Here is a 27,145-nt window from a genome sequence, read left to right on the forward strand (position 1 = left end):
GTCGGATCCGCTAGTATATATACAAATATTTTAGTTAAGTTACATATACTTCACAAATAAGTGTGTTAAGTAATATAAACATACTTAGAACTCACTTTGCAACCTCATATTCGTACAATACAAGGTATATGAACAGTTCATAAACTGTATTTTGTAAAAAAATGCTATTTAAATTAGCATTGCAAGTTTGTTGGCTGTTGTCACAGAAAGTAGACCCGTAAAAATATTATAAAAGAATAAATAAAACAAAATATCCTATGTATGATCCAAAGACCAAAAGTAAGATAAGATTTAGCGAGTAAGAAGAAACTTCCACAACGTAATATGTTAGCTAGGATTTTAATCAGTGCGGTAATTATATTGCGCAATTAAGTTGTATCCGAGATGTGACAGGTATGAAACATTAATATTGTAGCCCACACTTTGTTATTCAAACTGTATTCGCATATGTTTAGTCTAGACTTTAAATATGTATAATTTATGTCCGTCGCGGCTTTAAACGGGGTTTCGGCTCCCACTATTGTTCACACACGAATAACTTGTGACAATGATAAGCTTGACGATGAATTATGTGATGATAAACCGGCGCTAAATTAGTTATTACTGAGTTTTAAATAGCCATAAGTATTTTTTAGTCTCTAGTCTATACTATAGAACTTATTCAAAAAGATCTCCCTGATAAAAAAGTCTAAGGTTTATACTTTATCAGAAACGAACAAGAATGTCAACGTTTTCAAAACGTGTGCAAAGTTATCACGAGATCTTAAGAGCGTTTTTAATATTTCTAGTAAATTACGTCTAGATTTTTTATTAATATAAGAGATTCACTGGATAATATATTTACATAATAATCTTAAATTACCTGTCGAAATCGCGTGTCACATTTGTGACATTGTAATATAAGAAATTCAGCAAGTCATAAACTCAAGTATTCATTAAATTCGCTACTATGACATGCACAAACTTTGTGCGCGTTCTAAGAGATGGAAACGTGCAAGGCTAATATAACCTAATATGAATAAAGGACAAGTCCCGCGCGACTCAACTTAGTATACATAGCAATGTAATCGCTTGAATGATTGCTTCCATGTGCCAAAGGCTCTTGCCCATAATCTCACCCCTTGCTTAGTGCATGAGTTCACATCAAAGAGATGCACTATTACTTTAGACGCGTTACATACGCCGTTGTAAGGATACTTAAACTTCATTACCGACTTTGCAAACAATTTTAATGATCAGTTAGATATGTTTCAATATCGCCAAATATCGATAAACATTTCGGTCGATTTAACCACAATTGTTGCAATAAGAGCTAATATATTACAATAGCTGTGACTGTGAATAATGTTACGCTTTCCAGTAGCAGCCAGTCGCGATGAATTTCCTTTTATTGTGTTAGTGAATGCTTATTGTATATCTGAACGTTTTCCTATTGAAACGGGGTACGGCGCCGCGCCTCTAAGCTATTACTTAACAATTGTTCGATGACAAATTGCTAAAGCGATACATTAAGTCCTCTGCGATGCATCTTCAGAACCATTATAGTTTCTATTGTTAAATCATGACCATCTAATAGATGAATGAAAACAAAGTCTTAGAGAAATATGGAATCTAATCTTTGGAATAAACATACCAACTTGGCTGCCTTTACGTGTGAATCAAACCTATTACGCATATATGAATCTATTTTTAAAATTATAAACGACACTACATACCTCTTCCTCTGTAGTAGCCGTATTCACAGAGTCCATGCTCTGGCATAGGGCGAGCTCCATGTTCTTATGATGCGGAGAAGCAGCCCGTGGCGAAGGCTGCTGCGGCGACACCAGCGCGCCCTGAGTGGCTCCTGTCGCCTGTTGCGTGCCTGCGCCGCCCGACCCCACTGGGCTCTGCGCCGCCTGGAGGTTCTGCAGGTTTTGTAGCGACTGATGGGCCAGATTCAGTTGATGCTGCTGCACGATGCTTTGTTGCACCTTGATGTGCTGCTGCACCGCAAGTTGATGTATGGGGTGAATGGCGGGAGGTGCGGTTGGATAAGGGGGGGAGAGACGCTGACGTTTCGCTTGCGCGGTCTGAAGCGCTTCGTGCAGCCTCTTGACCGGGAGGGGGCTCTGGCCGAGGTTATCCACGGCGGAGGCGGGGCGTGCCGGCCGAGTCGCGGGACTCTGGCAAGCACTGACCGAGGTGCACAGAGGCTCCGAAGAATCTATTGCGACTTGCCTACGAACTTCTCGTTCAGCTCCTCACTTTTAATCTCATACGTTCCAATATTCCACTTGTAAAGCGATCCTGGAAAGAAAACCCGTTGTTAAAGTAATACACTTTAAACAGAAAATATTTAATCTTTAATAAAGGCAGCTCGATACAAATTAAATTAATAAAAAGTAATCACACCCATCAATCAATTAACAAGATAAATAGGTTTGGAAATGCTAACTTTACCAATACGGAGCCCTAAACACTAACATTTTACTAAATAATGTTATTTTTACTTTGTCAGAGTGTGCATGTGGGTGTCAGACCGCCATTTACTGTGTTAGTCATCGCAATAAACACCTAGAATTATCTAAATTAAAGAGCGAAACGGTGACATCACTGGATTAACTTCTGCTACTGGCTAATTATTTCACTAGGATAAGATAAAACACGATCATGATTTCAATTAACTAGTAAAATATCTAAGCGCCTTGATGTAAATATATATATCATAATGCTACCTATAACGGTGTTAATAATTTGTATACCAGCGCTTCATAAAATGTAGTGATATCTGTTTACTTCAGTAAGCAAATATTTTTATTAATTTACTTGTGACATGTTTAGACTTTATTAAACGCCAATTGTCACAAAGTTGTGTTTTTATTTGTAATTTAATGCGAATCCTACGTTATTATTGTTTATTAAAATATTTTAGTATTGACTTAAGTTAATGCATATTTTGTTATGTAAAAATGCTCCATATTATGGACACGTGAACACACTTTATTACTCAGTCGTTATGTTAACAATCTTATGTAAAGAGACAGAACAGTGGTGTTGATAAAATGGTGTAATATACAGAATTAGGTTTCATAAATAATTCTAATAATATGTATATAAATAATTAATTGAAGTTGTCAAAGAGGACTTTCGTAGCGAAACTATTAATGTCAATATAAAAATCACGACTTAATTTGATCATATTCAAGGCTACAGCTTTTTGCTTCATGACTCAGAATTGGTTAAAAAAAGCTCTAGTGTTTTTATCAATATGTAATGTGTATTTATATGTTGTATACATTTAATTGTTATCTTAAATATTTAATTAGTCTGTGTAAAAGCTTATTAATCGTTAAATCCGATCAACACATAACTGGATCTATCGTGATTGTTTGTTTTTTTTTTAAGTCTATTTTATTTTTTAGGATATTTATGTTATTTTATTATCTATTATCTAGTCGTCTCACGGAAGGTGCCAAAAATGTAATAGAATTTAACTCAACGAAATATATTTATATAATTACTTGCTCATTGTCTATAAACGCGTTAATGACTGCCTACAACGATTAATTACAAACACGTTTTCCTATCAATTTAATAGCATCAATAAACGAGCTCTGACGTCACCTAGCTCCTTATATTGTACATTTACTTGATAAGAAATTCATTATTTCAATAACTAAAAGAAAGAAATGGATGTTTTTGAGTCAGTTTTTGAATAGTAATGTGAAATAGAATTAAGTTCTGCAGTTCTAGTGAATAAAACGAATTCACATTGAGTACTCAAAATAAAATTCTATTTTCAAATAATCTTAAAGTCTCTTTGCGTTTTATACCGAGGTGATTTGTAAATAAGCTGCAGGCTACGGAAGTACGAAGCCTGCGTTTCATCTATTATAAGTCCCCGGGAACGGAGCTTCGACGACGCTTTGATTTATTGAGTCTTATAACTCTTCCAATATATCATCAATTTATTTAACAACACTTCTATTACCGACTTTTCTTTTTAATACTTTTAAATTTGGAATGTCTTACTGTACTATTGACTACTGAATTATTTACTTGAAAATTGGGAGGTCAAAATTGAAATATACATAAATTATTATCACTCGTTTTATTAGGAGCACTCCGATTTCTTCACAGCGTAATTTCAATATGTACTTTAAAACAGTATATTTAGTCTACTATATTACAGAAGTTATATGGCAAATGTACATTACATTTAATATGATTCATGCTTTAGCTTAGACTTACATGTCTAATGAACGTTAGACTAAATTCTCGTTCGCAGTACGCGTAACCTTGAATGTTATTATCACTTTCAAAAAAACTACTTTAACGCCTGCACAAACTAGAACGTAACACTTTAAACTGGCATTTATATTTTATTTACGATTCATACATGACTTTTAAAAAACGAGTTATCTACTAATTTCAATTGATTATCATATTCAATTAGAGCCGTCAGCCAATTAAACAAATATTTTTACGAAGCAGTGTAAAACACAATAAGGGCGTAAATGGGCAAATTAAAAGCCCGATAAAACTATTATTGTAGGTCTACTTGTCATGTATTATTTTTTTTGTGCGATAACATGTACAAACTCTTCTATAATCTTTGGTGATATATAAATCAGTGGCGCTAAAAGCTCTTTAGGTATTGTCCTCAGATATTTGAATCTGCTTCATGATCATTTTTAAATGTAATAGGCAAGTAGGTGATCAGCCTCCAGTGCCTCGCAGTGACGATACACGTCGTCGTCGTCGGTTTCCTCACGATGATTTCCTTCACCGTTCGATCAAATGTTAAATGCGCACATTGAAAGAAACTCCATTGGTGCACAGCCCGGAATCGAACCTACGACTTCAGGTTTGAGAGTCGCACGCTGAAGCCACTAGGCTAACGCAATCTTTGGTGATACCTAAGCAATACGATCGCAAGTTTTAAAGGTTTTTTTTTTAGTTGATGCCGTTTCCACGTCGTCTTCAACCAACTATGTAAAATATATTAAGTATGATTGCTTAATTATCTAGTATACCTACTGCACAATTGCTATACCTGTATTGCATGTTTTACCGTATCGTAGAAGTGGACCTCATGTAAGTAAGATATTACAATAGTTTTCAGTCATAATAAATACCTTCTCTATGAAACAAACTCGAAGTATGAGGAGAGCGTCCTAAACCAACAAGTTTAATTCGAAAACTATGCGGTTGGGTACAAAGAAATAGTTCCGCGGGTTATTTTGAAGAAAGATAGTCAAAGGGATTCGAGTACTTAATGTAGCCGAAATTGGAAAACAGATTTCTTTTACAGATTTAAGTGGGCCCTTGGCTAATATATTGTGTAAGGGCTAGTGCTCGATCACAAAGCTCACTAGAGCTTTGTGATCTTTTCGTTCAAAACTTGTGTATCACCTCAGTGGTATATGGATACAGTCAAAACAAGAGATGTACCGTATCACTGAGATTATATTAAGGACGCTTTACTCCTGCAACATGTTAATGTCAGATTATTAACAAATTCTAAATCCCATTCCAATAGTTGCAGATAAATATAAACAAAACCCTGGTAATAATACAATCAATACTAGGTATTACTCATATGCAAAACGTATGTTATATATAAAAACATGCAATGCGAATACAGGGTTCACTCTGTACTGTTATTCCATAAATGTGGCTAACAAACAAAGCAGTTTAATTAACAATGCCGGCCGACAACCAATAGAACCATTCACGTAATGAAATTCGACTGGAATAAACTCTATTGTAGAACCAACATAAATGTAAAACACATAGATGTGTACTCACACATATAGACTAGGTCCACAGACCATTTTCAAGATTGTTTCAATATTTAATGTGACGTATATTTCTGTGGTTGTCTCGCCATAAGATGTATTTATCAATTTAATCTTATGTTTATTATGTTATGTTATGTTTATATATCGTTTGACTGAAACATTTCGTGATTGTATATTGACAAAAAAGTTTAGATGTCAGCTATTTGAAATTGACACAACCCAAGAATACAAAACATAATTATAATGCATTTTTATTTAAATACAATTTATATTCACGTCGCCTGAATTCCGTTTTAATTCATTAAAAAGTACTACAAATTAAGCGTTCCATCAAGACGACTTTCTTTTTAGCAGTCGTAGGCAAAGAAGCGAATATACGAAAACGTAAGTTTCCATACATAGCAAATAGCACTTAACACTTTCTAGCAGTTTCGCCATTGTACTACTAATTACAAATGAAATGAACTTTTGTTCTAGGTAGAGCGAGCCGCAAATTGAATCTAATTGCCACAACGAAGTGTTGAATCAGGCCAGCCGGGGCTTGTGTCCTAAATTGGGCCTATTTACCCACTTGGGACGAGACAGAACACCCACGACCACCTGTTTCTAGCTGTTACAAATGACATCAGCTGTTGGTTACACCGCCATATTTCATTTGTATGATTTTTTTACATTGCGTCTTGACACTACAATTAGACAATTAATTTCTTAAGCGGGCAAGGGCGGTCTACAAGACCTACAATATACCTATAAGACTAATCAGAAATTTCTTTAAGACAACCCCTATAATTAGAGTATACTAGTTTAATTTTATTTAAAGCCCTTAAGTTGATGAAAAAAAACAAGTAAAATAAATTATGTATTAGAATTAGTAATATGACACAACGCATTTATTTCTCGAATATAAATTCGTGTTATACATAAAAACAGACCGTCATCTATTTTATTAATAGCTTAAACAGAATTTTATTACCGCAAATATTTAGTTTCGCCGGAAATTGCAGTCATCAGTGTAATCAGCGTTTTTAATTTTTACATAGCGAATTTTCCGATACATTTCATTCGTTAACATGAAATAAAAAATTAACACTATTTGGCCTAACCTTGGCTCTGGCTTCTAAGTGTTTTTAAGTGAAATGTGAAGTATTTATTCACACTTTATCTAATTCACTGTATAAAAAGAATATGTTTCCTACACACATCTGCATAATATATCTGTACTCATGGATGATCTGCGCAGTATTAGAGATATGGGGTTCTATTAATACAATAATGAAACTAATTATTTCTTAGTCCATATTTGAAAACAGAAACTTAATTAAAATTTACAATTTCAACGACATTGTGAAACTATCGAGTCAAAGAAAGCGTGACAGAGTTATTTTTTATTGCAAATCAATCGGAGCGTTTTGCAAAACGACTAAAACAGATTGACAGTCTGAATCGTGATCACGGGTGATCCATATCTTTGAATGTGCAAACAATGTGACATTTTACGCTATATTTTAGGAACAAATCCATTTATAGGAATCCTATTTTATGGACAACTGATCAATATATATATACAGGGTGTCCCACGGCGATGCCACACGGAGGGAAAGTACCTTAAATATTAATGATAGGATATTTTACTGAAAGAAGACATCGTTTAATTTTTAATAATAAGTAGAACTGCATTCACGGATTTTTTTTAAAATCGCCTACCTCAACCGGGAATCGAACCCGCCAAATGTGACAGTAAATTTACATGTATTTTATAATAGCGTTTGAAAGGGCTACTAATAAGCATTATTTTTTCCTTAATAACCTAGCATATTAAATGAAACTAAAAACATAAAATTTTACATTTTATTAAAAAACAATAATTTACCAAATGCTCAAAATGTGATCCGTTGTTGTTGTCTGTTGTATACAAATTCTCACTCTTTTAATAATTTCTCTCCCTGTCGATTTACTTATTTTTGCATGGTGGATGTTTAAAATAATACATCTAAGTTCATTTTGTAACTCCTGCACACTGTTGTACCGGTTCCTGTAAACTAAATCTTTTACATAACCCCATAAAAAAATCAAGTGGTGTTAGATCTGGGGATCTCGATGGCCATCTAATTTGTCCAAAAGTGCCGATCCAGGAAGGAAAATGTTCATTAAGAAACTCGGGTGTTCTCCTACTGTTATGAGCCGGAGCCCCATCTTGCTGGAATATGAGATTTCGTCGATATGCATCAGGAAGATTATTAATCTCATTTCTTAAAATCTCAAGAGAAATTATTAAAAGAGTGAGACAACAACAACGGATCACATTTTGAGCATTTGGTAAATTATTGTTTTTTAATAAAATGTAAAATTTTATGTTTTTAGTTTCATTTAATATGCTAGGTTATTAAGGAAAAAATAATGCTTATTAGTAGCCCTTTCAAACGCTATTATAAAATACATGTAAATTTACTGTCACATTTGGCGGGTTCGATTCCCGGTTGAGGTAGGCGATTTTTAAAAAAATCCGTGAATGCAGTTCTACTTATTATTAAAAATTAAACGATGTCTTCTTTCAGTAAAATATCCTATCATTAATATTTAAGGTACTTTCCCTCCGTGTGGCATCGCCGTGGGACACCCTGTATATTATATTTTTATTCGTTGCTACAAATTATCAGCAAAGGTACAGAACTCTTATATAGGAACTCAACCGTTTTAATCTGTCTAACACAAACCAGCACCTTTAACAGATTACAATTTCTTAGTTCCTAGGCGACGTTCTCAAAATACACGTAGCATTTATCTAGATCAAAATACCAGCAATTAATTTAACAAGCCGCTATTAGTCCCTCTCATGGCGTGGTCTTGTGACGCAACGAGAAGCACAATAGCGGGCCTTGGTACAAGTGAGTATTCGGGCTCGCCTCGGTAATTACGCCAACGAATACAAGAACGGATTGACAACAAAAACTATAATAATAGATATGGAACGGAAAGAATAATCGAGACGTAACAAAAAATATGATTTACTGTAATGTTCTGTGGATATTGCTGGCTCTATATCAAACTATTTACGCAATAACACGATGTGTTCTGTATACAATGTCACATACGACTGGTATTTAGAAACATTCTACTTGAATTCTACTAAGAACAAATCTTGATAATTTAATGGTTAGCATTACATGATGTAGTTGTAGTGGGAACTCCTGCTATAGATTTAAAAGAGTTTAAGTTTGTTTATTATTTACGGAACGCGTTTTTAAATGTTTGAATTTCTGTGGAATTTCTAACTGGATTTTTTAATTGTTATTTTATATAAGTAATGTAATATACAACTGTTTTCATCTTACTTATCAAACCGATAAAAATCATGATTGCTCCTATTAAGTACTTACTTTTTTTAAATATATTCTAGCAACAGGGTAATAAAAAACAATGAAACGAATATAAAGCGAAAAGTACTCTCTTGATTGAAAAGAACAATAGCATTGTATTGTTTTCAATTGCATAGTCTTATCCGCAATAAGTGTAGTACGAGACGTATGTATCGCTTATTCATTTTCTATAGATTTTAACGTCTTTGATAAAACAATAGTGAAAATCTCACCTTTTTAAATGTAAATACGGTAAAATCGATAATAATAGTAATGTTTATTTCGTAAACCAAATATAAAGACGACAAATCAATTTGTATCTAATAATTATATAACTACCATTAAAAATAAACTAAGAACGTATAAAATAAACTAAGTAAATAGATATTTTATGTGATTTTAAAAAAAAAATTATACCATTAGCAAGCAAAAATATGAAGGAATTGAGATAGAATACTTATAAGGTTATTTTACTTAAAACTACGCGTTCATAGTAACAAACATTAAATTTGGTTTTAAAACTATTAACACGGGTTTAATTCATATTTTCGTTGTGCCTATAATACTCGCATATAAAATTATTTTCTCTACGCTCATAAGCGTTTATATTCCCCTATTCAAAATGTGAATCTAATTTGATTAACCTCTTAACATGAGCAGTTAAATTTAATAATCACACCGGCATTCTTAAGGTCATTCTTGTCAATTAACTTCAATTAGTCAATACATCTGCTCATACAATGAAGAACTCGATTACTAAGTACTTATTCGTAAAATTATATTTTCTAGAATAAGATTTTTTTCATACTTTGTCGTCTAATAATTTCAATGATAGATAAATAATATGAATTGCAGAGGTACAACAGCTGTGAAATATAAATTTAACAGAAAACAAAATTTTTTTGCTTTCGCTCTTATATGGCTTAAAAGCATTGTCAGGAGTCGAAACTAATGTTTTTTTTTAAACGAAATACTTGATACAGTAATTGTGTTGATATAAGACAAAGGAAAATTATGGCCAAAGAAATACCAACGTAAGCAATTAAAATTATACCTATAAGAAATAATTACGTATTTTATATGAATGAGGTTTAATTTATTAGAGCATTAAAAATGAGTTAGTTCAATGCAACATGCAATGCTAACTGTTCTGGTATTAAGGAATTGCTTTCACAATATTATGTGAAACCGATATTTCTACAATGTTGACTCTATAATTAAAGAAATTACATCATGATATACGTATTGTTACATATAACGATCTATGTGTTTAACTTAATTAATAGTGTAATTATTTTATTATTCGTTTTTCTCGTACACGTATATTGGTAATTTTTACTTTGGAATTTTATAGCTAGGCTCATTAACGTTATAAATAGTTTTTAGTGAAATAGTTTGCTACGTATGAAGTAATTTCAAACATGTTTGATACAGTACAGACTACAGCTGTAGATATAGAGCGTTTGTTATGCTTATCTAAGCGGCGCGAACAATTAACGGATCATAAATTTGTACGTATCCAGTAAAAGAATAGCGGGCTTTCATACTACATGCCCGTTAGAATGGATATTTGTTTGCAGAAGCACAATCTATAACAAAAATAAACTTTTGTTTATTTTCCACGCGAAACAAGTAAAGCTAACAATAACTTAGATTACATATTGCGAATATAACATCGAGTTGCCTTTTTCATAAACCTCCGTTACCTAGAAAACAATAGCACATATCACAAGCACACACACTGCTTTCGTCGGAAAACGCACATGCACAATTTTCCGAATATCAGTTACGGACACTGTCGGCCGCGACGGAGCAAAGGCAGGCACATACGACCACAACCTTTGCACACGGTAGACTAACTGACGATTTTCGAGCTCGACTCACAACTCTTCGACAAAAAGAGCGCTGCTGAACTATTCAGAGAGCTGCTTTGAGCGCTGATTAATATTTCTGTTAATCGCTTCTTACATTTTTTATTACAAGTTACATTGTTTTATTTTTTAATTAGCTTTTGCTTTTTCAATGTTCTTTCTTCATGGAAAATATTACACAAATTTAACATAAAATTAAAAAGTAAAAAAGTGTCAATAATAACTTGAATATTCCAATTTAAAAAAATATATAATATACTTACAGAAAAATATAAGTATTAGGTATAATAGATAATATGTAATTTGTAAGAGATATTCAAAGAGTAAGCACAAAGTTACGCGTAAGAAAGTGCTATATTTTGAAAATGTGCTGAAAAGTAGCGCCGAGTTTGCTTTATAGGTATGTTTAATTCTCAGGCGGGCTCATGAGCGAGCGGGACGCGCGGCGGGCGTGCCAACTCTTTGCGCGCGCATCAGCATCTCTTTTTCCCACAACTTAACATCGCATATATACATCTCTTTCCCTCACGCACGAGCACACCTTTCGTTCCCGAGACAGGTGTTTTCATCCATGTGTGCATCCAGATACAACATACCGCTAGTGTGTGCGTGCTTCCTGCGGCGGCGGATCGTTTTTTATGCCCGGCACAAATTATAAAAAAGTAAATGGAGGGAAAATTAAATAAAACGTTTACAATGAAGCGTTTTCCTGTGCACTTTGAATGATTCAGTATGCGCTGTTTTTCAGACATTCAACGGTACCTATTTCAACGGCGGGGTGATTACGGGGCTTTTAACGGATGTTTGACTGATGTAGGTGGGCGTAATTAGGCATGGGGCGGAAAGGCATATTGATTGCGGTGACGTGGCTTTGTGGAAAAATCGATATTTTTGTATTAAAGGTAGCACGCGATGTGTCCGGCCCCATGCGTCCATGGATAAGTAAACCTGACTATCGATCGCCTGCCAACTTTGACCCTAGTTTATAGCGCGATAACTTTAACTGAACCGTAGAGAACAGTATTGAAAGAACACATTTAAAATCCCAAAAGAAACAGCAAATCAAACAAGCCCGATAATACTAATTTATAACGTTTTAATAATAAAATAAATAATAATATTCTCTGCACGGTTTAAAAACGGATAAATATTTATAAATTATTTCAAGAATCACTATTCAGTACCGCGTAATTAATCGCTTTTACCAGGAGCGTATGCAATGAATATATTTTAAAATAACGTTTCCGTCGCTTTTCATGAACTTAATTTGAAATGAAATGTAAAGAGCTTTACAGTTGAGGACTAATCTGCCAACCAGCACCAGGATGGAGCACAAAATATAAAACAAATTATTTCTTTGTAAGGTTTTGGATGAATTTGCATAATTAAAACGAGTATAATCTGTATGTAAAAAAATTTAACCACTAAAAATGCCATTTCATACTTCTTAAGTTTATTTTTATTCCCCTAGGTATACTTAATAGGTTAGTAGGTTATCTAATTAAAAATATATTGAAATTTTTCATTCTCATAATTATTTTATGAAAGTAGTGATAAATACAAATAAATTTTTGGAAAATGTTTCACGATAAAATTATCATAGGTATTGGTATTGGTGGCTTCGTTTTACGAAGCAAAACTACACAGGTTATGTTTCTCATCAAACGAGCGTCTAAACGTTTTGATATTTTTAATAAATAAGCCTTTAATTACATTCATAAATAATGCGTCAAGTGATGGTAACTAGAACTGAATAGAAGAATAGAATAGAATTAGAACTATTTGGAAGAGATGTGGCAAAAACATCTAGACTATGGTTAAAAAGACACAAAATATAGTAAGTAGTCGAATAGGGTCAGAATAATCGCAAAAAATTAATTCAGTTGCACCATCGTTAACTCAACCGAGATCCTGCGAAAATCTCAATAAAGAATCGATTTCTCGAGATGAGATACATGCTTAGCATAACAAGGACATCCTGATTGTTCCCTCAAACTTGAATTAGGAGACGAGTTTTAATCAAACGTATCTAATGTCATTTTGAATTCGTGAATTGTCACTACTATTTTCTTGTCGGCTTTTGTCGACTATTAGCAGGATTTTCATACAGTTTTCTCAATGTATTAACTTGAATGGTAAATAATTAATTGTTAACAGATGATCATAGGATAATTAATTGTTAACAGACGTAGGAGCTTGATGGTTATGCGAGCTGAGAGTTGCAGTGTTCAGACCCCGGCTGTATACCAAAATTTTCTTTAATACGGCCCAGCACACATACACATACAAACTTCGAAACGTGTTCTATTAAACACTTCAACGAAGACCAACACGCCAGATTTATTATAAAGGTTGTTAATGTACATTTTGTATTTGTTCCAACAACGCTGTTAATACATTAAGTTATTTCACGGTCTTCCGTCATTGTAATACAATTCGGGTTATACCCAGATGTTGAAGCACTTAGCGGCTTGCAACGGTTTTATTATGAATAGCAACGGAACTAGTATTTTGCGGCTTTCCCTAGAGCCAGGCGCAAATTAATGCCCCAGCTTTCAGCTAGAAATTAATGTAATGCACCTAGGTTACGTAGCCAAATTGTTGGCACTCAGTTAATTTTAAACAGCGCAACGAGGATAGGGCAAATTTTATAATTGAATTTCTGATGCATACGTTATGTTCACGTGTTACCTGCTATGCAGTATGCCGCGTCAATCACGACACCCTCGCCCGAAGCCGATCGCCAAGAAGATAATTAAATCCCAAAAATACCGGACGTTTTTAACATTTAAACCTTAACGAAGGCTAGCTTGTCGTTTAAATAAACATTTACTTTTTAACATTCGTCAGGATAAAACCAGGATGTTTGTCAGCGGTGGATGATACTTCCGCTTATAGACATCTGTTTGTTTCTGTCGTACTTAAAACAATGCACCAATAGACTTTAAAATATTCTTGTTTTAGATGAAAATTCCTCTATTAATACAATTATTTATAGCTGCAGAATCCTTGGAGCGCACAACCTGTTTCCTCTATAAATTTATTTTATATTAATGTTTAAGCTTTAAAAGGCTTTAGTGAATAGAGAATTCTTTGCAACGTGTACCCTAGCCAAAACTCGGGGAACACTTTAACAGATTAAAACGCTTATCGTGTGAGTTGTACGAGTTGTACGCTCGTTTTTCATTCTCTTATTTAAGGGCTTTTACTTTTCTTTCAGTTTACGTGATGTGCTCTGCTAAGAGATTAAATTTAAGACGGTCTTTTCACACTACGTTATCGGCGTGTTTTATGACACGGAAAAGATTCATCTCCGAGAGATAATTCTATTGTCGATGAGAGATGAGTTTATTAAGAATTTCTTTAATATTTCATTTTTTATGTAATTCGAAGCGTAATAACGCTGTAATCCTTCAGAATTGCAAATGTAGAGAGAATATCACAGCAGGTAATAACATATGAGTCGCTCACAGCTGCTATGGTAACAACTTTAATAAATAATTATCCGACCCACTGCTCGGGATAAGCAGACAAGCCCTAATTTGACTGTGAGTGTGGAGTCCCGACACGACACATACATACCTGCTTAATTGCACACACCTGTTTTAACGGAATCTGCCTAATAATTATTTGTTGATTCACTTATTTTAACCTTATATTTCGTTTCATTGTATAATTATTAGCACACCGTGTTCCGTGATGATGAGCATTTGGGTGATGGGTATCACAAGCTTTTTGTTTCCCCATTCCCCAGTCGAATATTAAGAAATTTTGTTTTATTGGATCCGATCCCAGGATCTTTAACTTATAGCTTGCAATTCCACCCAGTCATGTGCGTCAGTAACTATTTATACGATAAACAGATAATACATTTTTTTATAACTCATTGCCAACAAATGTAATTAAAGTCGTAATACAGTAGTTATTTAATTTATCTTTCACTTAGCTTAGAGTTTTTATTATAACAATCAGGTACAAGCCGATCGCTGTCTAACCATTAAAGTGAAATTCCCTAATGGAAAATAGTTTTAAGCTTCGCGTACTTAGCATTGTTATTTGTTATTTTGGAACATTTCTATTTGATGTAGCGAATGCAAACTGGAATACGAATTTAACTTAAAACCTTAAAATTTTAAAATGAATTTTTATTCATGTTCACATTCGATACTCACAACCTAAAAATCTGAAGCTAATTGCAGAAAGATACCTTTGCTAATAGGATATGTGTTTCACGGGTGGGGCACTATTTCCCAAACACGATAATAATTTGTAATCTGAATCTTATGTCGTTTGAATTAGGGTCAAAGTCGAGTTATCAGAGGATCTTCAACCTTTCCTGTGTTGGTTCGAGTTAATGGAAATTGTGCCGTGCCCGTATCGTTACGCGTTGCAAAGTACATAATGTTGTCAAAAGGGTGAAATATACGTTAGTGATTTGGTTCGTTGTGATTCAAAGATGCGATGTGGACTTTAATTCATTAGAGAGATGTTTACATGGTGACATTGTTACATGACAATTTTTTAACTAGAAGATACTTGACTCTACACTTATGAACGTCAAAAAAAACAAATTAAATTAATTATAAATTTACATTTACAACCAGATCGCAAGTCAACGCCTTAAATGGAGTTATATTATAGACGTTTAGAATTCTTGCTAATTGTGTAAACTAAATAACAACTTTTGATTCAATAATTTACCTCCAGTTATTTTATACCTAGTTTGCTTTGAATAAAAAGCAAAAAGGTGTACTATCAAGAGCTAAGATATTTTTATTGTATAATTAATCTAAGATTTCCTTTAGACTCGTTGCATTGAGTTAAGCGAAAGGCATTTTGTTTTTCCTTTAAAAGTTTTAAAAAACAATGCTTTTATTAAATTCCTTTGTATTCTAAGGAATAACCCGACTTGTGTTACAAGAAAGTAAATACAAAAAATAAGTTTACTTGCTTCTCGCTAAGGAATGCTATTAATTTTTGAGCGTTTATTTTGTTTTATCATAAATTAAATAGTATTATTTTATTAGCTCTTTCCTTTATATTCTTATTTAAAGAAGTCCTATTTAAATGTTTGTTTGAAAATTTATATTATAGTACCAGCCCGTCCCGGCTTCGCTTGGCTTGACATTTCTTTTTAGAAGTCTAGTAGTTTTTGAGTTCATTCCCTACAAAATTATTTAAACATCACAAGGCTTTATTTTTCTATGAGAGCATCTGCTGCGTAGGTGTTTTTGTGCGCATTTAACACTCACTCTCACTGTTAAGAAAACCATTGAGAGAAAACGGCAAGCCGTACGCCGACTTAGAAGTCGATTGTGAATTTCAGGCTCAAAGGATCAGGCCGAACCCTGAAAGGTCGTAGCGCCACTGATTTTTCTCCTCTACTAGTATAGATAAATTTCGGCTTTTTGCCTAGAGTTTCAATAACCAATCACTTATCTGAAACAAAGAACATTTTTCGCTGTACGCGCCTACCATGCATTGAAAGGTTTATAAAATATCTATATCCTTCTCTATATAGCTTTGTAGGCGTATTTATATATGAAAATCAAGTCTCTGTTATTGGTTGTTTGAACCTTTTTTTTTCTTGCTTTTTAAAATTTATTTTATATGAAACACATGATTAAAGTAATTGATTTAAATTTTTCAATAACATTAAGCCTGGGATATAGAAAAAATACAAATTCAAATGCGATATCCGCCTAAGATTTGTGTGAAACAAACGGCTTAGATAACTTATTCGTAGCTTATTCGTAGAACTTCCGCTACACATGTCTACGAGACAAAGTACAATATAAAAAGTTAATTTATATACCTATCTATGAAAGCATTTTTATTATAATCTATGAAACATATTTCGATGTGGCGTGTTGGCCTTGTGGCGTCAGCGTGTAACGCTCATCCCGAAGGTCGTAGATTCGGCTGTGCACCAATGGACTTTCTTTCTATAAGCATTTAACATTCGCTCGAACGGTGAAGGAAAACATCGTGAGTAAAGCCTTAAACCGAAAATATCGACGTCGTGTCGGGCACATTTACTATCCTTGCTTATTTACTAGATTAACAAATTATCATGAAACTCTGCGCGCCACTGATGTATGTGAAACATATTTCGAAGTATTGTTTTTATGTAAATTATACTAATACATACTATAATAATATTTTACAAAAAGTTTTTGTAAATATTATATTTGAATATCTTTATTATATTTAGTATAATGGTTTTTGTTTTAAAAGAATTATATTAAAATCCAAGAAGGCGTGCCTTTTTGACGTCACAATTCACAATTTCTTTACAGCCTATAGCTCCCTGGTGTGGCACACAATATAGGTAACTTGGTACTGTTCCAAAAAGCCTATTAAGCCGTCCGCGTGATGATAAATGTCAAAAACAGACGCATTGCAGGATAATGTTCGTAATTCGTTTCACACATACTTTATTACATTCTTAAACATCTACAACATTAATACTTTTTTATCACTTCACTTCACTTGTCACACACTAGACAAAGCGGCCGCATTACAGAGATAGAAAATAGAAAATCTAGGAATGTTATAGTACTAGTGGGTGAATCAGAATATTATTGTCTGTTGACATAGAATCAAATGGAAGCCTCAATTAAACTCAGTAAACAAAAGCATACCACATGATTATCGGATACGTAATATATAAAAATTCATTAACCCCTAGAACATAGATAGAACATACATAGGCCTTTTAGATATGCGATGTCAACATCGAAGTACTATTTGCATAAAAACGAGTTACTCGCCTCATAATTATGCCTTTGATCTCCAACATGTGAGATTTGCTGCTGCAAATTATGAAAAGTGATTAAGTTAGTACCTCCGCTGTAGAAATATATGGCCCCTTATTTCATTGAAACGATAAAACACTTTATGATGTCGTTTATACATTAATTGCGATAAAAATATATAAATAAATAATATTAGAACGCAATAGTTGTGCGTGTTGCACGCTATTGTATTAGTTATAGTTATGTTTCTAGTTTGAGAAAAATATTTAGTAGAATTATAAACTACTAAAGTAACTTCAACTAATTAAAGTTTATTTATTTATTTTTTATTTGATTCCATAGAGACATTATAAGTTAACCATATAATGTCTCTATGTAATTATTTATCAGAATATTTATTAAGAATTGACTTTTATAATTACATAATACAGACGTACTACAACTTGCCAATTTAGTTATCTCATATATATATAAAGGATCCCTGTTTCGTTCCTGATCAGTTAAAAAGCGTCCCATTCAGGGTTCTAATACCGCCGCTGCAAAGAGAAATGACTGAATTTACCAATACTTTTGTATTGTTAAACGAAAGTTGAGAAATTAATTTCATAATAATCGAGATTAATTTGGTTATTATTTCAAAGAGGCATAAAGGACAACTTAATCGCAGGGGTGACATTCAGACCCATATTAGCTGTTGTTAAAAAGTAATTAGCCTTTTGTATTAAAAGGTCGAAGGAAACAATGCTCTACTAATGAATTTTCTTCATGTTTTTAATCTACAGCTCAAACAAAGACTGTATTTTAGCTTTTTATGGCGCGATATATTTTGATACTTATTTTCTTAGAATAATCAATGTTTAATTAGGAAAATGTAAAATTTTTACATTATTTCTAGTCGTTGCAAAGGTGTGTATTATGAAAAAAAACTAGATTTTGTTAAATTGTTACTTTTTATTAATATAATAAAATTTTAAATTGATTCTATATTCGAAATAGTAATATTATGTTAAAATAAAATCGTATAAGCTGTATTTAAATTTATCCATATCTTATCGTAATCCAAACGAATATTAATTCTAAGATTATTTAAATATTTAAACCGTACAACCGTACGTAGTTTTATTGTCCCTTAGCGTGTTAAGATAAAAATACAGTTTTACATAGAAAAGTGTGAAGTACCATGCAATCTCGTGCAGACAAGGATATTTAAAATAATCCTAAGAAAGAGTTAACAAACCCCATACTGTCAATGTAACTCCTCACTGGAGGTCGACGGGTCAGCTGAGAGGGGGGGTTTGCGGAGCGGTTACCATGGCAACGCGCCCCACAACACGCCGGTAAGGCGCCGTTTTCACTATACATTAGTGTATGTTTTATGAGTGTTGGTTCAAAGTTGACTGCAATAGCAAAGAATACGCATGATGCTTGTAAATATTTTTTATTATTTCAAAATGAAATAGTGTGAGACAGATATTGTTCTGCTCTATCATTAAATACATACTTATTCAATTGGTAACCATGTACACTTATGAATGTCAGTATCAAAAAAACAGGTCGATCTTTATTTCTAATATGCATGTGTGAACTAAATTTACATTTTCTACCAGTTTCCAAATCAAGGCTGAGCGGGCCACAGAAACTGCCAAAGAAGTATCGACCACTCTTTTTTTTCAACTTTATGTGTACAAGTAATTGTAAGATCCATCCATGACTGTATCCTTCATTTGGCAAATTGAAACAAATATTTTCACTGGTCAAACTTTATTATTTTAAATATAATTCAAGCGTTTTTAAGATAAAATTATTACTCAAGATAATGCAGTAATAATACACAATGTTATAGAAATAACCTTAGGATCTCCGTAAATTGTACAATTACTGCCTTATACTAGATACGTACGTATAAGATCATATAATAGGATACTCCGCTACTCCGCTTTATAGTTTAATCGATTTATAAAGGACATGTGATCCGCATCTAGTTGGGGTAAACTAAACTAGAATCGAAATACTTTTAATTAAAGAAAGTGTATTTGAAAGTATTAAGCAATTGCCGAGATCACGTGAGTGAATATTTTTATTTGGTATGTTTTAATTCCGTTTTAGCTTCCACAAAAACAACAATTATTATTCAATTAGAAATCAGTTAGCCAATCAAAAGGAATTAAGAATTAATTAAGGATATCATTTCATATTCCAGGATTTTGCTGAAGCCTTTGCTGAAGTATTTCGACCCATCTACAAACATATTTTAAATATATGGATGTATTTAACCCCAATACATAAAGTACAAACTTGTACTGTTTTAAGAAAAAAATACTTTAAAACTCAAAGTTTTTGTTTTATGTTTCTTATATAATATTTTTAGGGTATTATAATGGAAACAAAGCAAATGGCTTTTGCGCTAGTATTCACGAGTCCTGACACAATTTTTAGAGAACTTAGAAACGCACTGAAAGAGCGTACTCAACGCAAAAAGAAAACCTTGAATACATTTGTAGAATCCAGATTTTCTTTAGAGAATTCCTATTTAAAACTTTTATAAATAAAAAAATAGCCTTAATCTACACGTCAATCTGCAAAGAATTGGATAATTCTTTTGTATTTGTTTCTGTTCATCTGAAAGTGAGTGGGTGAATGAAACAGAACTCACAAACCCTCAAATAACCTGACAGTTGATCACGATTATAGGCTAAATGATACCACGAACTGAAGAGAACAACTCATTTTTCATAATAATTTAAAAAAATCGTCTTTCTAATAAATAATATAAATTAAGTGCCTGTGAAGGATCGGGCACTCAGTGATAGACATAATATGTTTTCATTGTGTTGTCTTTGTCTATAATTAAAGACAACAATGGAAAGGAATGAAAACCACCCGATAAAAGAAGAGTGGGATACCTAAGAGAATATGGGCTGATGACTTAGTAGAAATAGCAGGAAAGTGTTGGATGAGGCCTGTGCACATAAACCCCATATTTACAGGTGACTAACATTATCCCTAAAGTTAATACTAACATTAAAGTATATACTATAATCTTCAAACCAATGGTAGAATAAATCAATACTGTATAACACCCATACGATAAAAATTATATTGTATTAAACCGAATTTAGTTTATGCGTGACTCACGCACATTGTATATTTTAGAGCGTATGGAACAAAAATTATTGGTTAGTATTTCAGAGTACACAATATTTTATAATAATTTATTCTATAATTACTTTTTGTGATGAATTGAAACATATTTTTTTAACTGGATAGCGTAATTATTGGACACATAAGCTTTAACCTAAATAAGGTTTTAGTTTCAAGTACCTAAGTATCACACAAAAAGATGCATTTCGAATATAACAATATAAACAACGATAATAAACTATAATCTATAGGTACCTAGTCAAAAGTACCAACAAGTATGTAGGTATATCATTCCAACAGTTGGTAAAAATATAAATACATATTAGCAATTAAAAGGGGGAACGCTGCCATTATCTTCCGAACCTTCCCTAAAGGGACTACTTTTAATAATATATTATAATTATACAATTATATTTTATTGTTTTAATGAAATATATTAATTACATATTAGTGCAAGATGCCTTAAAGCACATAAACCTTTAAATATTTGACCTACTTATACTTGCAAAATAAGCAATAAGCTTAGAACGAGATATCTTCAAATAAAAACTATAAGTAATGCGAGATAAATGTTTGTATTCAATTAACCGAAATCATATTAAATACTAATTAAAATTGATATAAATTTTTTATATTTATCCAAAAGATTACCTTGGTCTATTGGATTGCAACAATTGGCGCGGTAACATCGACGGAAATTGCCTCACGGGTCGGCGCCCGCGCACAGGATATGAAATCGCGTCCGACACATTGATCTATTGTGTAAAGGCTCATTGAATTGCGTTATTTTTGTGTCGATTGCGCTATATAAATAATAATATTAATTTATTTCACATGTTCCGTATTTATTACAATGTTATCTTGGAACAAAACAATAAATAAGTGAATTATTGTAAAATTATTTCAAAATGATATTGTGTTTGGAAAATTAATTCTACTTCTCTGAATATGATACTTGAGCTTTTTCAGTTATAGAATCTATTATATACAAGCAGTAAGTTGAGTAAAGTTATATTATATGAAAAGTTTTACAAAATAACTAAAAAGCAAACACGCTTACTGATAGATGCATTTCATGTGATTGATTCTAGTTAAACAAAAACAGGTTAAAATAATGTTTAAAACTGTATTAAAACATCTATGAGGTATGGGAGAGCAAAAATCTGTTTCAGGATTATTAAGCGTATTAATTTATTAAGCGTCTGGGATCTAAGGTATAATCATACATTTGTGACATACGAAGCAACTATAGTGCGCTCTATGTGAAGTGGGCGCGACGTTTGGATTAGGCACGTCATGGCTGGCTACGTGCATCCGCTATTGCCTATTACTGAACCCATTATCTATGTACCAACAGTACCGTTATTGACGTTTAAGTAATACACAAATTTTCATATAAATACATTCTGTAATCATATATTGATACAAATGGACGTTGCGTGACTAAGAAAACCGATTTATTTTACAATATCATATACTATACTATACGATATGAACAGGGCAAAATTGTTGATTTTCTTAAAACTTTAAATAATTTATGTATAATTTTATTTTTATTATGGCAGAGGAGAGTAAATATAACACTTTTCTCTCCTACATACTTTTGTTACTACTTCGGTACTAGAGGACAGTTCAATCTAAGATTTATTATTTTAGCGTATTGAAAATAAATTAAATACATACATGAAAATTATTGTCAAAAGTATTCATAAAACTCTGGCGACTTATAAGGATCTCTCTATAATTAAATTCAATTAATCACATCGCTTCTAAAACAAAAAAGTGACTTCTAAAGAGCAAGGGTTACATTATTTTTTGCATAAACTTCAAATGTGTACAAATGCTGAGTCACGGAAAAATGTAATTTTACCGTAACTTAACACACCTTTATTTAGCTTTCTGTCGGTTTGCACAGGTTATCACTTTGTCGAGGAAATTTGTAGGCAAATATATGTTAATGTGTTTTTTATTACCTGTCTGCGAACAAATAATCATTATTTCCTGGTGTAACTTAAATTTTATTTTCAGTAGCACTCATTTAATTGACAAAAAAAATATTTTAATTCTTTTTCAAAATTAAAAAAACAATCGAAACGCGAGTAGACCTAGTTATTATACATACATATAGTATTATTTGAATAAACCTAATAGAAAAATCAAAGAAATGGTTGTCGTAATAGTAGGATACAATATTCATTATAGTGACATCTATGTTCGATTATATAAAACTGACGAACCAAAGAAACCCTAAAATTAACCCTAAATTAAAACCAAAGTTACCGGAAATCTAGGTTTTTATAATAATAGTTTATATTACATTTTTGTTTTGAGATTTATTAGCGAGTTAATTTAGTATAATTTTTTGCCTGTACAGAAATGTCATAACCGGAAGTGCTGCATATAAATTGTATACCTATAAGTAATATGAATATCGGTGAACGTGATATACATATATAGATTTAAAATTACTTACCAAATGTACATCTGCGTGAATTCTCTCTTTTTAAAAATATCCACTTATAAATTGATAAAATAGTTATAAAATGTCTTTCACTTATTAATGTAAAGGTAAAATATGTATAGGGAATAATTATTAATATAGGCACGTATTTGATATGTATTTTGTTGAATTAAACTAAATGTTCGTTACTTAGATTGTTCTTAAATCACCATTGCACTTTAGCATTAAAACTTAACTCTCTCACATCGGACGTCCCTGTTTTGTCCATAACTATATTCAATGTCCATGATTTATTATGTTTATTTCACAGAAAAATAAAAACTATACACAGCGCTATGTCCCGAATTAAAAGGATGTTTTCTAGTCACGAATTAATTGGAAAAAAAAACTGTTATGGCAATCTGAACACTAAATACTCATGTTATGATAACTGTGAATATTAATTATTTTACGTGATAATAAATATGTGGTGCGGTTATAACGAGGCGTGCAGTGTTGTCAAACGGGACGCATGCGCAGTGCAGGTGTTTTGACAAGTACGACGGTAAAGTCGATACAGCAATAGCCCTAGTTTCACTTATTACCGCAATTGAAAAGTAGGCAATCTCTAGAATAACTATAGTTAGTTATATCGGGCTACTTATGCAATTTTAAAGCATTGTTAAAACTTAAATGTTATTCTTAGTGGTATAAATATCACATGTATTTATGAGTACTATTAAACATTGTTTTGATTTTGATTTTTATAGCATTCAGTTCTACATGACTGGCAGAGCACTAATATAGATACACAATAATTTTCGTAGCACCAACAATATGTTTGTCAAATGTCCTGTTACGAAACCAATAAACTGTCTTCCGATTAATGGTTTATTGTTCTTTGTTAAGGATTAATGGTCTGTAACTATGTATGTACTTCAATAGATCAATTTGATTACCTTAATAATATATAAGACCAAACCTTGGCAGTTAGTAAAAACATACTTCCTTATATGCCTTATATTATAATAATTAAATATAATGTCTTATAACGCAATTAAATACCTACTTATACTAAGTAGTTTCAGGTTTAAGTTGAATAGACAGCTTTAGTTTTAAAACAGTATTGTAATTGAGATTGAGTTCTTATGAGTAAATAGATAAACAGATTTAAAAATGACGCTTAGTTATATAGATATTAAAAGTCTTAATTGCTTAATCATCCCAATGCCAATTGCCATGCAATCAATACCTATATTTTAAATTGCAATTTATATCACTTTAATGGTGAAGAAGAATTAAGATTTCATAACATTCCGCGATGACACGCGATTTTCTTTCTACACGAGTATATTTTATTGTGTCGTTCAATCGCGTAAATCTTCTTCAAGTGTCCGTTACTGGAGGTTGGCCGTCAGTTTCTTGAAGCGTTTCTTGTCCTGCGCCAGATGCAGCAACTCTTCCGCATTTGCTACCCGTCCACTCCCTAACGAAGTCATGAGTTCTTCTTTCGACCAACACGCCGTTTACCCTATTTTACCCATTATAATTAATCATGTAAATTAGTAACGTTAAAGAGATATCTTAATTATAATGTTCACACCTAAATGTTTAATATAGGGACTTAGCCATTCATTGCACCTAATTTCGCTGGTCGTGCCCACATGTTCCAGGGACGGCACCGCTTTTTTTTTTTCGTATGTAAGTTGATGTTGACATGTGTTTGTCCTAATTTTGTGGTCCAATAAAAAAAAATAAAAAAAAATTGCAAATTAACTGCTTTGAGAAGAGGCGTTAACAGAACGCAGTACTCGATACCAGACTAGCTGCAGACTGTAGTGGCTCTCTTCATTTCGCGGTGGACAGATCTGTATACATCAATAACCGACAGTTATGTTATAACGTAATGTTGACAACAGAACATCCCTATGTTGTTATCAACCACTTGCTGGCATTACTTTAGTAGGAAAATAGTTGGTTTAGCTTCCTTTTTATTTGCAATAAATCTCATTATACATGTCATGTTTCCTTTTAACATAAGCGTTAGTGTTATAAAAACTACCCCCATAGTAGTTACTGTGCAAATATATTGTTGTATAATTTAAAATTAGGTTTATAAATAATGTTGTATTTAAATTACGTCTAAAGCATACCAGCCTTCGTTTTTAAAGAGTGCCTTGCGCAACCCGCTAAGAGCAACAATTAGAAATCCTATTCAAACAACGTAGCGTCTCTCTGATACTAATTAGAACCATTTTCATTTAGACTTGTATTACTGATTAGCATTCTGTTGTGTAGCTTTCATTTAGTAGGTCGTCTAAATGACGACATTATATTTTTTAAAGGAGTGCTATCTACATATTGTGAAAAACCTTTTTACTTTACAAATAATATTTCATATACATAGAAATAGCTAAAAAATACTCCCCCCCCCCCTGAGCTGGTTCCAGGACTTAGGTGGACCTAGACCACTAATTGAACATAATGATTTTATTTCAATATTTTGTCACCATACAGATTTTATGTGACTACATATCTTAAATATTTAATTAATTTAATATAGTAATATAATAACTTTGTATGATGGCAAACGTATAAGTTCTTGACTTGACCACGACTATGTGATCCCCTCCTAGCGACAAAGCTAGACCCGCCCTTGAATAGACACTACCTATTTGCATTGCATTCCTTATAAAAATCGAAATTGCGTGTTTTGAATTACCTGCCGACCCAGCCATGGCACCTGAGGCCTCACCTGCAATCGTCGACCTCTTAACCGAACCTTAAAATGAATGTTTGATCTAGCGACTAAAGAGGCAGAAAACAACTTGTTAGACCTAAGTTTTAAGGCTGCCATGTATTTATTTTGAATTTCGAAGGAAATACAATATAACTGTCGTACGTCCGTGATGAAAACCAAAGTGGGTAAATGATCGCTGGTACCAAGCGCAACCTAATCTGCGCATCCAAGCTAGCGTGCATAGAGCACAGCGCACACGCCGTGTCGGTCGCGGTTGGTTGGCCAAGCGCGAAACGTTTTTTTCTTCATAAACATTGTTCGCAGTAGAAATCGACGGGCGTAAAGCATTGTGCGCTGTTTAAATGCCGAGGATATTAGAGCGTGATGCAGTTAAATAATGAAGTTTATTGTGAATAATACAATACATATAAAATCTGATATTTATGATAACGCATACATTATATATCTAAGGTTTAAAAGGTGTTATCAGGATCTGGTATAGGTTTGCACATAATAAATAATATATTTCGCAAAGCAGCAATATGATTACCCGTTGAGGTACTACTTATCGTACGTAATATATAGCTAGTTAACATTGAAAATGTTTAGAAAAACGGCATAATGTAGAAAGTTGTCAATACTTTTCTTGTTTTTCGAAGTAATCTCCGTTCCACAGTCCACTCTACATATCGCATTTGATGGAACCACTGAGGAAAGCAGTGGGCCCATTCTTCCTTAGGGCTTTCTGATTCTTCTATGGCATTTTCGTACGCTTTCCCCGCATCTTCAGGGCTCGTAAAGGTCGAGGTATTCGACCTCGTATTTTATCTTTAGTTCTTAGGAATAAATTTAAGTCGCAGAGCATCAGGTAAGGACTAGATAGGAGTGGATGACTCATTATCTCGACACCTGCCATAGTCAAATATTCAACAATCCGTTTTGTGGAATGCGCTGAAGCATTGTCGTGGTGAAGGAGAATCCTGCTTCGAGGGCTCTGCTTTTGTTCTGGTCGTCGTGTAAAGTATGGGGAATTCATCTGGTATAAAGCTTCCT

The 27,145-nt window shown here is 32.8% G+C and overlaps 1 protein-coding gene across 1 annotated transcript in view; it reads right to left on the bottom strand.

The window, feature by feature from the left end:
* LOC110993259 (protein couch potato) overlaps window positions 1-10,987 on the bottom strand; it is a 131,311-nt gene extending 120,324 nt beyond the window's left edge. Inside the window, 2 exon segments of the mRNA XM_022259445.2 lie at window positions 1,716-2,289; window positions 10,849-10,987. Of these exon segments, the coding sequence (XP_022115137.2) occupies window positions 1,716-1,775 (60 nt within the window). The 5' untranslated portion in view covers window positions 1,776-2,289; window positions 10,849-10,987.
* Window positions 10,988-27,145: the final 16,158 nt, after the last annotated feature.

This window comes from Pieris rapae, chromosome 3, assembly GCF_905147795.1.
Source record: "Pieris rapae chromosome 3, ilPieRapa1.1, whole genome shotgun sequence".
Lineage (NCBI taxonomy): Eukaryota > Metazoa > Arthropoda > Insecta > Lepidoptera > Pieridae > Pieris > Pieris rapae.